Raw genomic sequence first — 17218 nt, 5'->3', positions numbered from 1 at the left:
AGAAAATAATCACTTGAGCAAAAGAAAACAAAAATTAGTATCTCCTCTATCTGAAGATGAGATAGATCAACTCCTGAAAGGTCAGATTACAGCCCAAGCTAATGCAGGTCTGCAGTGTGCACATGGTCAAGAAGGTGTTGGTGAAACTTCTTCTTCTTTTGAAAATGATGAAATTCTTGGAATTAGATTTATAGATCAACAAACAGATAATATTTTATTTCATGAAAATGATAAGACTGTCATGTTTGATAATCTTGAAGATTGTTTTCTGTTTAAGAATGACCTAGACCATGAAGTTGAGGGATATGAGCTTGAGAGAGACAATATGCCAGAATTTCTCATGGTCAAGGAATTTACAGCTAACACTCAGATGGCAGAAGCTTATACCTCTCTGTGCCTTCCTATCACTCAGCAACTAGTTGTTCTTTCAGATCAGAATGAAGGGAGTACTTGTATTTTTGCTGCTGGATCTCAAGACAAGCTAGTGCTTCAGGATTTTCAAGATCCTTTCAGCATTCTTTTGCAAGCACCAGAGAAGATGAATGTTGGCTGGTTTGTTAGCATAAGCCTTGGTTTCAATTGTTATTGTGAGTTGCCTACATGTACATTGTTATGCCTGCTCGAGGAAAGAGAGAGCAGAATTTCATTGAGTAGCCATTTGTTGGATTGGTTACATTGGAAGGCCCACTTCACATGATTGTACATATTTCATCAGTAAGCAGGTAGTTGTCGTCATGATTTGAAGCCCTCAAATCTCGATGGAATGCTGCCCTTTGAAAGATTTGTAAGTACTTGTTTCAGTTAAGTCAGTCTTGAGTCATTTTTTGTTTTAGTCAGTTTAGTTTAAAGATAGTTTCAGCTGAGTGTCTAGTTTTAGCTTTTGAGAGTCTTGTTTCAGTTTTGAATTAGTCAGTTCAACTATGAGTCTTGAGTCAAAGTTTCATAGTAATTGGTTTTTGGTTTGTCGAAGTTATTGACTCCATAGCCCAATGGAAGAGGCACTGCCTACTTTCCCAGAGATCTGTAGTTCTTGGCACCTCCAAGGAGCTACCATCCCCATTGGAGCCAATGTTAGTGTCGGTATCTTCATCCCTCCGTCAGAGATCAAATTCTCTTGTTGCATTGCATATTAGGTGTCTCACTCAGTCAGCTGCATTCCATTAGGATCATGGATCATCTGACGGTAGTGGTTTGTTGTACATTTTCCCTCATGTCCTTTACCTGCTGGCCCATTTTCATTCATCTAGATCATTGCAGTCACTTTTTGTCTTTAAATTTGCAAGAGTCATTTCTAGGGTTTAGGTCTCATTAGGTCTAGGGTTTCGTCAAAAAGGTCTTCAAAATGCTCAATAAAGGTCAGCAGGCGCATGAGGAGGACAAATAAAGTTTCAACAACAATAATTTCTATAATCACATGCTCAGTGATTGATTTTTCCTCAAAACCCTGTTTTGAGGAAAAATAGAGTTTTTTATGTTTTTATGTATAAACTTGATGTAATTTCAGTTTTTCCATATGTAATAACTGCAGTGGCAACCTTGGTCACCTTGCCAAGCTTCAACATCTCCATCACTTACAAGGCAAACAAAAAATCAAAGCATTCAGTTCATCACAGGCAAAAATAAAGCAAACTGCCCAAAAACAGAGTTTGAAAAACAAGTCAAATGAAAACATTACAAAGTGGGTTTTTGATAAGTGAAAAATTAAAATCTTTTGTATATAAACCATTTTTCATGTTTAAAGAGCTCATTTGCATCCAAAGGAGAAGGAGTGAACAAGAGAATAGTTGGGTTGAAAGCAAAGAGAAAAACTGCAGCAATTTGGGCAAGTTTCAGGGGCGCGGCGCATAGGGTTGGTGCGGTGCATTGGGCTACCCTCTGCAGTGTTAAACTTACACTGGCGCGGCGCATTGAAGTGGCGTGGCGCACTGGGTTAGTGGCGCGGCGCATAGGGCTTCAAGCCGATTTCACCCACAAACTCTCCCAAATTTGCAAAATTTGCTCAATCTTCAGGTGTCCAAGTAAGTCAAGCATTCTTCCACTACCAGTGAATGAGTTTCTCTTAGATTTTATGGTGATTTAATGAGAAAAACTTGAAATCCTACCTCCTTGCAATTTTTGCCAAAAAACAATTGCATAGGGTTTACAATTTGTGTTTTTGCTGCTAATTCCACTCCATCACTCCCTCACTCTTTGATTCCCTCATTCATTTTCCAATTTCATCAACCCATTCCCTAATCCCATATCCTTAAATTTAATATCCCCATATCCCTAACTCCCACTATCCCAAACCCTAGTTAAAATCCCCAAACCCTAATTGTTGTCCCAAGAGCATAAATACTATTCCCTAAACCCCCTATTTCCCAAAAAAACTTGTTAGCAACATTCCCAAAACCCCTCATACACATTCCCTCCAAAATCCCTCATACATTCTTATCCTTGGTAGCAAAAATCTAAAGACACCATAAATCTCTTCATACTCATCTAAGAAAACTCAAACATTGGCAAACATGGAGTCTGATCCTTCCTATGAGAGGGATGATGAAACTGTCAATGATTCTTCCCAAGAGCTTCATGTCACCATTCAGCTGAGTGTACCATCATTCAGATGGTTGTTATCATTATGTTAGGTTCCAATGGGTCATTTTACACCTTGTTCATGCTTCAGTTGTGCCTAGGTAAGGTTCGTTTCCCTCTCCTAGGGTTTTGAAGGTAATTTATCTTGGATGGTCAAATAATTAGCAAAACTTGTATCCTGATGTTCATACACCTTCCCCTATCCTTAATGTACCTTATTAAACACTTCCCATCATTGATATCCCTTAAATTCCTCATTTTCCCACAAACCCTAGTTTCTTGCTACAATTTGGCAATTTTCTAGTCTAGGCCTGTGTTTTGCCCTTTTGCACCCCTTCCCCCCACTCAATATTTGAAATTCCACTTTCCCCTATTTCCTAACATCCCTCCCTAATTCCCAAATTTTCCTCAAGAATTTAGAAGCCCCTTATCTCATTCATTTCCCTTCATTTCGACAAATCCCCTGTTCCACACATCGGGGTAGGTTTTACTCAAATGATGTTTCTGAGCAAATAAAGATGAATTTGGAAAAATTGAGAGAGGTTTTTGTATAACATAGGCCAAGGAAGAGAAACATACTTCATTTTTTACACAGGTGTCATGTTTTTAGAGAAATGTCAAAAATACAGTTGCCTCAGGAGAATTGATGCACCTCTGAAGTGACTTTGGGAAAATCAAGATTTCTCCTAGCTTGGTTGGCCAAATGACTTATTTGATGAGTCAAATGATAACTAGACAAAAATAGCTTTCCAATGAGTTATCATGAGCTCAATTTGGGGTTGAGTAAGACGTTCAAAAGTTGACAGCAACAACACTCTGCCTTTAGGGAACCTCATTTTGCACATTTTGACCAGTCTTGGGAGATTTGACTTTTGACAGGGAAAATGAACTCCAAATTGAAAAATTCAACTTGGGTTGGAAAGTAGACTAAGTAATATTTCCAAAAAGCTATTTTGCACCCAATTTGGACACCAGGAAGGCCCTCAAAACGGGTCTGCAAAAAGGCACTATGCATAGAAATCTTTAACATAGGTTTTTTTGCCCAATGCGCCGTGCCACCTGGTGCTCGCTTTTGATGGGAGCCTCCAAATGAAAAAAACTCAGAATTTTTTGATTTGGCATGGAAAAATATGCTTTCTTTCCAATGGAAAAGAAATTTTGACAGGTTTTGAGCCCTCAAAAAGGTCAAAAACACTCAAAAAATGACCTTACTGCCCCTATTTTGACACACAGGAAGTAGTGTTGGGAGAACTGAATTTTGGAGGGGCAAATGGAGGAAAAATTAAAAAATTCGACTTGGGTTGGAAATTATACAGATATACCTTTCCAACAAGCACACGTGGAGCAAATTTAGACATCAAGAAGTTCTCCAAAAGTGGCTGAAAACAGGCGTTATGCATAGAGAATTCAGCGCGGCGCATAGGGGAAATTTTGCTCAGTTTGACCAAGTATACTTTGTTTTTTGCCTAGTTCTTTGACAGTTTGACTTTTCTCTTTCTTGATGTCAAAATTATGATGCAATTTAAGGTAAATTTATGGATCTTGATGTAATTATGTCAAATTTTCACTCATGGAGGTAGATTCACCCATAAGAAGTTAGTTTGCAACTGAATGAATCAGTTCCCTAGTTTTTAGAGGCATGCTATTCCACTGCCTAATTTGTAGTTCTCAGTTTAGAATTAGTTGGAACAGCTCCTAAACTCATGAGCTCGACCCCTGGAGGCTAGGATGAGTTGTTGTTTGCCTATATCTTATGTTTTTTTCAGTCATTAGCATGGTTGGACTTTTGAGAAAGCAAGGAGCTTCATTGTATACTCATATCAGCAGTTTTGGCTCAGGAATTGAGATCAGGGTTTGCAGCACTCTTTGGGATTCATGTGGCATTTTGTTTTGGTATAGTGATTTCTTCTGTAATTGTGAATTTACTTATGTGTTATGTATGCCATTATCTATCTTGTTTATTCTTAACTAAATCAAACAACGTAGAAGGTAGAATCCATTGAAATTGCAGTGCTCTACCTAGGGTTTGTTTTAGTTTTTGAAGTTTTCAGCTGTTTGAAGAGGATCCCTAAATTTTCTTGCCCTCTTCAACTCCTCACCTGTCTAAATCTCTCCATCTCATTCAATTTGAAGTGCCAAATTAGTTTCCTACCTTGCCCCATTGAGATCTCTGCAAAACTAAGCCTCATTCCCCGCACCCAAAATCTGCCTTTCCACCTGAGCCAACAAAAACATCATTTTATTCAATCAAACTCATTTACACAAATACCTAGCCTAAAATGAGTCAGAATATTAGTCATCTCAAGCCCTCATTGATCATATCTTGCTGAGATTGACCAGGAGAGAGCCCTGTCCTAACCTGGTAGGGCTAGCTACCAGGTTAAGCGTGGTTTGATGTTGTCCTAGATCCTACCTTTCTCAGCCTGAGGTAGATTTAGGCACTAACATCAACAATAATATCCACATGACCAATTTTCCCTTGAAATGATGGAAGTAATTTCCATCCATCACAATAATTTCTCTTTGACTAGCTGCTATGAAAACAACTCACAAAAAGTTAGAAAAGATAGATCAACGCCTTAGAATTCAGCCTCTTCGAGGGGGAAATCGCCTTTACATTACACAAATGAATGATTCTTTGATGATTCAAATGAAAAATCCTCCTTTCTATATATAGGATTCTAAGGAGTCACAATATAACCCAGCCGACCTAACAATAATAATATAAAGGCACAAAAATAACAATAGAAGGATTCTATGGGGCACAGTAATAACAATATGGGGACAATAGGGGCACAACAATATTAATAAGGGATACAAATACAATAGTAATGGGGTAATCACTAGTATTATAGGGACCTAACATGCCTTTCTCCTTCAAAAAAATGTTGTCCTCAACGCTTGAGTAGTTCTTGATGCTTTTGTATAAAATTCTCATCCTCCCATGTGGAATCTTCAGTAGATAAGTTCTTCCACTTGATGAGATACTTCAAAATTGATCGATTTCGTAGCTGTCAAGTTCTTGTTTCTGCGACTGCTTCTGGTTCCAATATAATTTTTCCTTCATCATCAAGTTCTGGAAATATTGTTTGAACTGGGAGCTTGTCGCCTATAACCTTCTTTAAACATGAAACATGGAAAACTGGGTGCACTTGAGAAGCTGCAGGAAGCTCAAATTTGTATGCCATAGTACCAATCTTTTGCAACACCTTGTATGGACCATAATACTTTGGTGATAATTTATTATCCTTCTTAGCTTACTTGAGGGACATTTGTTTATATGGTTGTAGTCGTAGGAATACCCAATCACCTACATCAAAACTTCTTTCGTTGCGATGTTGATCTACCTGTTGTTTCATTCTATTCTGCGCCAACACGAGGTTATCCTTTAAGAGTTGGAGGACTTGTTGTTGATGCTCGATGTGATGTTCCACTGCTTGAACCTTAGAATTTTCTCTTAAATATGATGTGATGGATGGTGGCTGATATCCATAAAGTGCCATAAATGGGGTCATTTTTGTTGCTGTATGAAAGGAAGTGTTATACCACCATTCAGCCAGAGGCAACCATTTGACCCATTGTGTCTATTTATCATATACAAAGCAATGGAGATATCCTTCCAAACATTTGTTTACTATCTCAGTTTGCCCATTAGATTGAGGATGATAAGATGAGCTATGAGCTAACTGAGTACCGAGACAAGAAAATAATTCTGTTCAAAAATTTCCAGTGAAAATGGGATCTCTGTCACTTACAATAATCTTTGGGTTTCCATGTAGCTTTTGAATTGTTTCCATAAATGCAGTAGAAAATGTACTAGATTTAAATGGATGTGATAATGCACAAAAGTGTGCATACTTGGTAAGTCTATCAACTACCACCATGATGACACTCTTTCCCTCAGACTTGGGTAAACCTGTAATAAAATCCATTGAAACCTCCTCCCAAAGTTGGCTTGGAATGGATAAAGGTTGTAATAGACCCGGGTTCTTAATTGTTTCAACTTTATTTTGTTGGCAAACCAAACATTCTGCCACAAACTTTTGAATATCCGATTTAAGGCCATCCCAAAAATATTCCTTCTTAACCCTATGGTAAGTTTTTAAAAATCCTGAGTGCCCTCCTAAGGGAGAAGTGTGCAATTCCATAAGAATCTTTTGTTTGAGTTGGGAATTCTTATAGAGGTATAAGCAATCTTTGTACCATTACGAATCATTTTGCCAGCTAAATGTATCAGATGTACTGGAATCTTGTTGTAACTTTCGAATAACTGTCCACACTTCTTTATCATTCTTCCATTCCTCCCTTGATTCGTTTATCCAATCTGGTTGGATAATAGAAATGGCACACAACAATGCTTCCACATCCTCATCCTTTCTTGAGAGTGCATCTGCCACCACATTTTGCTTCCCTTTTTTGTAGATGATTTCACCCAACATCTTTGTGACCCACTTTTGTTGCTCTTCAGAGGATAATCTTTGTTCTAAAAAGTATTTAAGGCTATCATGATCCATTTTTACCTTGAAGTGTCTTCCCATTAGGTAGGGTCGCCATTTCTTAAGTGCATGTAGTATTGCCAACATTTCCTTCTCATAAATAGCTTTGTGTAAAAACTTTCCCTTGATTGGACGACTTTCAAAAGCAATGGGTCTTTCATCTTGCATTAAAACAGCACCAATTCCATTTCCCGAAGCATCACATTCCACAATAAAGGTTTTTGTGAAGTCCGGTGTAGCTAAGATCGGTGCTTGGCACATTGCCTCTTTAAGATGTTCGAAGGCCTTTGTTGCTTCTAGAGTCCATGAAAATGCATCTTTCTTCAATAATGTTGTTAGAGGTGCTGCTATTCTCCCATAATTCTTAACAAACTTGCGATAATACCCTGTCAACCTGAGAAATCCTCATAGATGCTTTATGGATGTGGGGATTTTCCATTCCTTAATGGCTTTAATTTTGCTAGGGTCTACCTTAACTCTTTCATGAGATACAATATGACCCGGATATTCCACCTCTTGTACTCCAAAGAAACATTTGGATCTTTTCGCATATAATTGTTTCTCCTCCAATAGTTGTAGCACCCTGTCAACATGTTCAACATGATCCTTCCAAGATTTGTTGTAGATTAGTATATCATCAAAAAATACTAACACAAATTTTCTAAGGGTGGGTTTGAAAATGGAATTCATCAAACCTTGAAATGTAGAAGGTGCATTGGTAAGGCCAAAAGGCATGACCAAAAATTCATAATGACCCTCATGAGTTCTAAATGTTGTTTTTGGAATGTCTTCAATCTTCATTCTGATTTGATGATATCCTGAATGAAGATCCAACTTGGTGAAGTAAATTGATCCATGCAATTCATCCAGTAATTCATCAATGAAAGGAATGGGAAACTTATCTTTAATAGTGACCTTGTTGAGCTCCCTATAATTCGGACACATGCACCATGATCCATCCTTCTTATGCACCAATACTACTGGAGCAGAGAAAGAACTTTGACTAAGTTGAATTATACCAGCCTCTAGCATTTCTGCAACCATACGTTCAATTTCACTCTTTTGGGCATAGGGATATCTGTACGGCCTGATGTTTGGAGGAACACTTCCTGGAATCAGATGAATAGCATGATCATGATCACGAATAGGTGGGAGACCTTTTGGAGTCTCAAATACCTTCGAATGATTGTCCAAGACTTTTTGGAGATTTGGAGAAATAGATGATTTCGATGTGGAAACATCTAGCGAACATAATTGTGCAATGACACCTCTTTGTTCCTTTTTTAGAAGCTTTCTCATACCGTTAGAGCTGATTATCTTTCTCGGTTTCCCTGCAATACCCCTTAATTCAACTTCCTTTCCTTCCATAGAAAATTTCATGAAAAGTTCTTGAAAATTAAAAGCTATTATACTCAAGGATTGTAGCCATTGGACTCCTAGTACAACATCAGCACCTCCCATTGGAATGGAAAGCATTGGGCTAGTCAATACATATTCTCCCATGGATAGCTTGATATTATGGCACTTTCCAGAGAAATTTATTGTTCCTCCATTTGCAACCATCACTTGACACTCTGGTGCTGGATATAGGAAGCAATTCAATTCTTTTGCTACCTTACAATGAATAAAATTGTGGGTACTTCCTAAACCAATCAACACTATTACCTTTTTCTTCTTGATTTGTCCTTCTATCTTGATGGTTTGAGGAGTGGTAATTCCAGCCAATGCATTACAAGATATGGTCAGATTCATTTCTTCTTTATCTAGGCTTTGTTCCTGGAGTATATCCTCTTCTTTTGACCTTTCTTTCTCCTTTTCTTCTTCCTCTTCACAATCTATGTAGAATAATTTATTCTCAACACACTTATGACCTTTAATGTATTTGCTATCACAACTGTAACAAAGCCCTTTTGCTCTTTTTTCTTCCAATTTTTGTGGTGTCAAACTTATAGGTTGTGGAAGACTATGGGCAACAACACTTCCATCTTTATAGTTGTGAGTGGTATGCTTCCTGGTTTCCATAATTTTGCTTTCCATTTTTCTTGCTAACCTGAATGCCTTTTCTAATCAATCAGGTTTCCAAAGGCGAACATCATGTTGGATATTATCCTTTAAAGTCCCTATGAACACATCAATCCTATGCTCTTTTGGAATATTTTTTACCCTTATGTTAAATTTTTGGAACTCCTCAATGTGCTCCATTATTGAACCCTTTTGTTTGAGACTTATCAATTGGCTAAAAAAAGTGTTGCTTTTTGTATCCTCATAATGTGCTGTCAATTCTTCCGTAAAAATTTCCCAAGTGATAATTTGTTTACGAGAGCAAAGCCATTGATACCATACAAACTGATTTGGTTCCAAATATAAAGTTGCAATACGTACCTTTTGTGTGTTTTGCACATTATGGAGATTGAAAAATTGCTCCATCTGTAATATCCATGTTGCGGGATCCTTGCCGTCAAACTTCCTCATATCGATTTTTGGAATATGGTGGGTCTTCGATCCAACATTAGAGTCTATGAAATCATGATTAACATTTCTTTTGTTCGCATCATGAGTTTCCTTTACTACCCTTTCACCATTAGTAAGTATTTCTTGTAGAAAATTTGTCAAATCTATCTTCAAATCTACCATGCCTATCTTCAAATCTGTCTTCAAATCTATCTTCAAATCATCCATCTTAGCTTCCATGCCATTCATCTTAGCTTCCACGCCCTTTATCTTAGATTCCACGCCATTTATCTTAGCTTCTGTTAGCTTTTGTGAGAGTGACATTTGTTGCACTTGGTCTTGTAATTTTGATATTTCATATAGCATTTCTTCCTCTTCTTCATGAGTCATGCTAGAGCTTTCAGGTTGCTTACTAGGTGTTTGCACTTTATTTCCTCGGGGCATCAGTTACCGATAATAATGCTCTACTATGCCCTTTTAATTCCTTCAAAATGATTTTTCAAACCAAGCTTAAGCAAAAATTTAAAAAAATATACACATCTTTTTTCACTTTGTAGGAGCTCGATATTTCCTCTGATGTATCTCGTAATTTCGGATCATCCAGTTCTAAAATTGCAACCTGCAGTATCCCTTTTTGTCCTCTTTCCAATGCCACCAGTATGATCCAAATTGGATTCTCCAAGGAAGAGTTATGCCAAATCTCCCACAGTGACCTGATTATAGACTAGTTCAGTAGAGCGAACTTGTACGACATGCCACGTGTCCCTATTTCGACCTTTGGATTTGAAAAATATATAAAGAAAATACAGTCCGTCCTCTTTCTGTACCTTCTTACGAAATTTCAATCCGATGCTCAGAGAGAAAGTTATGACGATTTTCCCTAGGTCACCTGTTTGGAATGTAATTCAGGAGTCTGCAAAAAGACCAACTTCCTTAGATCATATCTCCACAAATATAGCTCTAAAATCTGTGAAATTTGGACCTGAGGCTCAATACGATTTCATCTCAAATGGGTTGTTTTTTTCTCTTCTGAAACATCGCAGAAATAAAGTTATAGCGAAAATGCCACGATGACCTATTTGAAGCAATGAAACCCTAGAATCCAAAGCTATAATACCAAATGTTATGAAACCAGCTCACAAAAAGATAGAAAAGAGAGATCAACGCCTTAGTATTTAGACTCTTCGAGGGGGCAACGTCCTTTACATTACACAAATGAATGATTCTTTGATGATTCAAATGACAAAACCTCCTTTCTATATATAGGAGTCTAATGAGTCACAATATAACCCAGCCGACCTAATAATAATAATATAAAGGCACAAAAATAACAATAGAGGGATTCTATGGGGCATAGTAATAGCAATATGGGGACAATAGGGGCACAACAATATTAATAAAGGATACAACTACAATAGTAATGGGGTAATCACTAGTATTATAGGGACCTAACACTAGCCTTGGAGATGCACTTGGTAGCTTCAAGGAAATCACCACACCTGCAAAGGTTCTTGATGGCTTGGATATGTTTCTCAATTGGGGTACTCAATAGCCCAACTGAATTAGCCAACCTATAATGTACCTTTGTACATTTTCATCACAATAGGGTCTGCTTCTTTTTTTAACAAAAGATGAGTGAAAATGTCACACTCAAGTAAGTCAAATGTCCAAGGGATAAGATCCAATGTTTTAGAAGAATAACTACTATCTTTGGATTGCATTACAATGTCTATCCAAACTTCATCATCCTTACCAAGTAAATAATTATAATTATGTAACCTATACATTATTATCTTAAGAGATGATTCTTGATTTCCTGTGACAACTCTTAGAGAAAAGCAAGCTTCATAATTAGTTTGAGAAAATTAATCTATTGAGTTTTTCTCTCTCTAAAAATTAATTTTAGTAGAGTTTTGGTATTTAGAGGTTGACTAACCTCTTGTATTTAATAACTCTTAAAATAAAACCTATGATATTTACTTCAATTACAGTTTATTTACTTGAGAGTAAGGTTCAAGGTAAACAAAGTCAACATATTACCATTTTGAATACTAAGGATTTATTTTCCATGTACTTGTATATAATCTTAAAGCTTTGTCCTCCTCTATTAAATTTTAATTCACTTACAAAATGTAACATAGTAATTTCTCCAACTAAGTTTCAATCTACAATTTAATGTTAAACTTAGATAATTCTGAATAGATACCTAGCCTCTTTTAAAAGGGGATGATGTATGCAATTTGGAGTGTTTAGACATTTATGTATAACTATAAAAATACCCCCTAATATCCCTATCCCCTACCAAGGGTAAAAGGATGGAGTTACTATGCTGACCAGACCTCCACAGTCCTGTCATGGAAATGGGATCTAAATTTTTTGTCATTTTTCAAACTCTTTAAAATTTAAAATAAATATCGCCATTGTGTTAGTCTAGTTGAGACCATTCCAACTATAAATTTTTCCTCGATCAAACCTACAGATCAAAAGTTATGGTCATTTAAAGATTTTCCTATTAAACGTTGCCATATCATTTTGGCCTGCCACGTGACACCCACATGGCTATTTTTCCACCTTGGATAATCCATGTGGAAAGGAATAACTCCACATACTTCATCATAGATGGGGGTCGGTTCCAAAATTTGGTAATGACATGTAGACCCCCCTCTTAGGCCCGATCTCCAACCTCCCAACCTAGTTAACGAGTGGTTGACCTCGATCATGGGGAAGTCCTCTCGACCATCTTGACCCCGACCTATCTAGGATTTGACCAACTCAAGAAATGGGCCCCTTGGTCGGGCCTGATGTTTGTCTCTACCACACCAACTTGTCGACTAGACCTGATGTTTGCATGAAATCACCAATCCATGTGGCCTCCTATGGGAGGGCCACATGTCACTCATTTTTGGCCCATTTGGACTGCCAAATGGCTAATTCAGGGTGCCACATTTCATGCCACGACACCCTCTTGTCCACATCACTAACATTTATGGCCATGGGTCCCACCTAGGGCTCTAACCCCTCACCCCACTCAATCATATGGCAGTAACACACTTGGTAGATCAACAAATAACATCATTTGTGCACCCCACTTCCCTTTTCCATGTCATAGGGGGTCCACATTCAAGGTTCCACTACACAGTTTTGCCCCTGGTACCAGAAGACCCTCATACTTTGTGATAATTCAACAATGACTAATAAATGTGAAACCCACACACCCCACTCATCCCTGCTAATGTCACCGAGGGAGTATGCACTCCACCACAACCATTCAATCGATAACCCTTTGCAACCATCAATCATGACCAATAATAGGGTTTTATCCCTCACTCCCGTGTCAGACCAGATGATCCTTTCTCATGGTGCCTTCGAGTTTTTTGGTGCTACGTTGTTATATACTACCAACAGTTACTAAACAAATCAATACTAATGTAATTTACCAGAGAAAACTCTTAAGCTTGGATAATCATGTATGGTGTAAACACATATGCCATACAACGTAAAACTCCTCTCTGTTGTGATGGGTCTTGATGCATCATACACATGTATCCATTCCCATAATTCCTTAAATTCATCTACCAATGGTTGTAAATAGACATCCATATTATTCACTTGTCTTCTACTAGGGACTATGAGAGCCAACATAAGATATTCATTCTTCATGGAAAACCATGGGGGGATATTGTTATTAATCACTACTACAAGCCAAACATAATAGTTGGTGTTTTGGAGGGAATATGGGTTGACGCCACCCATGGATATGCTTATTCATAGAATTTGTACTTCATCCTTGAAATTTTTAGGCTATGTATCCTCTATGTGATTCATGGCTATTGAATATGTTGGGATTTACATAACTCCTAAATCACTTTTGTGTGAGCCATGTCATCCCTGCAACATAGCTAATTCTTTGCAACAAAAGATTCTTTTAGTCCATGGGGTTATAGGAATGTGCCTCAATATATTATGAGGAAGACCATGTGATTTACCTATTTTTTAATTACAGTACCTATCATGCCCACATTTCAGACATATTTCTTTGTCTGCATATTCTTGTCTATATAGAATACAATCATTCAGACATGCATGATATGATATGTACTCAACATCCAACATTTTCAACAACTGCTTTTCCTCTTCGCAACTACCCGACAAGACATTATCACTCAGAAGAACCTTATCTTTGAATATCTTGTAGTTGGTGGGGAATATAATTGTACAATGTCAATATTTAACATTCATAAAATCGACCATTTTTAAATTTGATTGTGTGACAAAATATAAGGAACTTGATTGATCATGCAAGTCAATTACCTCAATATTTCTGAGAAACATGCATTTGACATGCCAAACTTTTCTTTCATGTTGTACAACAACATCGTTGTCCCCAACTGAGTAGAATTTGACTTATCGCCAGGTCCAAAGAGAGGGGTGGTGGAAGCAGATTCCAGGCTTTCGAATAAGGTATCAGTTATATGAGCATCATACCCTAGCTCATCGTTCTAGAATGTATCTAACAACATTGCCTTCATGACAGTCAAATCCCTTAAGTAATCATCCATACCAACCTCCATTTGATTGCCTGAATTGCCAACTTATGATGAAGAATTACTATTTCTATAGTCATTCCTAATTGGTGAATTTGGACGTAGTGAGAATTGAATAGGTGGTTGATTCAACCATTCTTTGTATGCTTCCTCTCCGAGTCTTTCTCTTAATGCAAGCTTTCTCGATTTGATGTTGTAGTGGGGTGCACTGGAAGATGGCAGGCGGGTCACTCATCATGATTAGAATCCTAATTTCAAAAAATATTGAATGTCATTAGTACAATATCAATGATATTAGTAAGAATGACAATGCAATTGGTTTGTTGAAATTTTAGTATACCAAACAATTATTACCATCATTGATCCAGGATTATGGCTAGAATATGCCATGTTCCAATTGGCAGGGTGAAGAGGTTGTCCATTTTCATCTAACAACTGCTTGCGATATGCTGCTCTTGATAAGAGTTTCCAATGTTTTTGAAAATAATATGGAGTAATATTTTCTACATCTGAACTCGATTATGAATCTAGATCCTGCAAATAATTTGCATACATTTTTATTCAAATTGACATGGATTAAAAAAATTAAATTCAATTAGATAATCAAAATATAAATAAAATTTGAACTTACTCGAGATGGAAAGGGAGAACTCCGCGAAGGACTTTGATTAGCAATATGGAATGAGCTGGAATTTGAAGAATTGGCCATTTGATATTATTGAGATTTTGTCCCTGTATTTGAGAAAAATCAAAAATAAAATTTTGTGTGAATATCTAAAATTAATCTCGAGAACCATATAACCATAATTTGAATTTCAATATAGTTTTGAAACCATTTTTCAAGAACAATGCGACTTTAAGCGGAAAATGTATACTATGAACTACTGTAATTCATGTGGATGCATCCTAAAGGATAATTTGAGATTAATATGCCATTTTATGTGAAAATAAAATTTCAGATAGCTTTTAAACCTTACTGGTGCACTAATCAGAATAAACCACATCGGTACATTTAAATAATAAGAGCATCGTGGCATTTAAATAATACCCACGCCAGTTTGTGGAATTCCGAAAAAATAAAAAAATAAGTTATCATATCAGTGTTCTTTCACATAAAAGCACAACAATACATTTAAATAAAAAACAACACTGGTACACAACTGTTTCCCGAATTTAGAAAATAAAAACGAATTCAACTGTCTCTGTGCTCTTTTAAATATATACCACATCATTGCGTTAAAAGATATAATCACATCATTTCAAGATTTTTGAAAATGAAAAAAAATTGAATCATGTTAGTACATTGAAAACATATGGCGCCTCGAAAAACATTTTCATTAGAGATCGCGCGCTGCCCCCCCCTGCGCTCTGGAAGCTAGGGTTCTGGGAGCCATTCAGCGTCGCCCTGGCTGCCACGTCCCTGCGCACAGCCTCGCCCTCCCCTCTCGCAGCTAGATGGAGATTCCTGAGGGCTCTGCCCCCCCTGCTGATCCGCCTCCCGAAGTCTCTACCTTCAGATCTTTGATTGCATCCGGGACAAAACGCCCTCCTTCTGCATTCCAGCAGAAATTTATCAAAAGAATGGATACGATTCCTTCAGTTGCCTTGCCAGAGGAGGATACCTGCAAAGCGGCATTGAACCTGGCAGAAAGAGGTCTCATAGGCCAATTTACATGCTTATGGCCTTCCCCCAAATCCGTGGAGGAATGGACACAAAGAAACTGGAAACCTCTGATAAAAGACGGAGTTAAGAGCTACTTTGTGGGAAAAGGGTACTTTGTTTTTGTGTTTGAAAACACGGAAGACAAAAGCTTAATATTCAGAAATGGCCCCTACTTCATGGGGCCACAGGGCCTGTATTTAAACAAATGGACTCCAGATTTCGATCCCTCCCAAGACGTCCCATCTGCCGTGCCGGTGTGGGTGAGACTCCCTCATCTGCCTCTTCATTGCTGGAATCAAAAATCGCTCCAGATCATCGGGAACGTGCTAGGAAAATACATAGATCAGGCTGTAAGAAAAGACCAATAATCATGCGCCTGAATCTGTGTTGAAGTGGACCTCGAGGAAGGATTGCCTGAAGCGATCAAGCTCATGGTGGTAGGTTGGACGCACGTCCAAGAGCTCGACTATGAACTGCTCCCCTTTAAATGCAGACACTGCCATGGTCACGGACACTTCGCAAAGCACTGTAAGAAGAGAGCAGAGGATCAGTCTGAAAAACATATCGGGGACCAATGGACCCTAGTCCAGAGAACAACCCATGCAAAAAAAGATGCAGGAAAAGCGCAACAACAGGAGCTAGGAACATTCCCATTCCAACTCAGGAAACGGTAGAAATCTCAAAAGGAACGGAGGGTGTACAGACTGACCCACCGAACAAAGCTCAGGAAAACAAGGATCATGTAGAAGCCCCTCCTCCAAGCAAAGAGGGAGGGGTCACCATTCAGATTGAAGCCTCCCAAGGCAGCCCCCCTAACCCCACCTATGCAGAAGTCACAAAGAAAAAGGCAGTCGAAAGCTCAGAGTCCTCAGAGGAAGAATTCTTTGAGCGCCCATTAAAAAGAGCCGGAAGGAAATCCCGCAAGGAAAAAAGAGAAGAAGAAGCAGAAAGGCTCAAAACACAAGGAAGCCAGTCCACAATAGAAATGACGATCGGAAGAAATAGCAGGCCCAGGTCATCCAAGGGTGGCTCCACCCCGCTCACAGGTAAATAATGAAGCTAGTCTCTTGGAATTGCAGAGGTCTGGGGAACCTCGCAAAAATAGAAGTAGTAAAAGACCTATTAAAGTCGGAACCTACAGACATCCTCTTGCTCCAAGAGACAAAGATAGCAGGACAAGCTCTGCTAGAAATCAGCAAGTCAAAATGGAAGAAAAGCTCAGGCATAGCGGTCAGCGCTCGGGGCTCTTCGGGAGGACTGGCAACTCTCTGGACCGAAGATAAATATCAGCTGATCAAAACTCACGAGACCCTACATTGGATATTCACAGAAATAATCCACCTCGCAAGTAAGTTGGCTATCTCTCTTGTCAATCTTTATGTTCCTGTCAATTATTCTGAAAAAAGAGACTGCTGGAACTCTCTGGCAGCGTTTCTAGAGCAGGAAACCCCCAACAATATCATTCTTGTTGGAGATCTCAACATCGTTTT

The 17218-nt window shown here is 38.2% G+C and overlaps 1 protein-coding gene across 1 annotated transcript; it reads left to right on the top strand.

Annotated features, from left to right (window-relative positions):
* The first annotated feature begins 15520 nt into the window (after positions 1-15520).
* On the top strand, positions 15521-16096 carry LOC149263387 (uncharacterized). The gene has a single exon (XM_089388019.1). The coding sequence runs from the start codon at positions 15521-15523 to the stop codon at positions 16094-16096; it is 576 nt and encodes a 191-aa protein (XP_089244145.1).
* The last annotated feature ends 1122 nt before the right edge of the window (positions 16097-17218 follow it).

Source organism: Pinus tabuliformis, chromosome 6, assembly GCF_031772625.1.
Source record: "Pinus tabuliformis cultivar Carrire ecotype Pingquan chromosome 6, CPIR1, whole genome shotgun sequence".
Classification (NCBI taxonomy): domain Eukaryota; kingdom Viridiplantae; phylum Streptophyta; class Pinopsida; order Pinales; family Pinaceae; genus Pinus; species Pinus tabuliformis.
This window is presented reverse-complemented; position numbering and strand designations above follow the sequence as displayed.

Bases quoted from the DNA above. Each gene is read 5' to 3' on its own strand.
- LOC149263387 (XM_089388019.1), top strand. From the start codon at position 15,521: ATGGAGATTCCTGAGGGCTCTGCCCCCCCTGCTGATCCGCCTCCCGAA.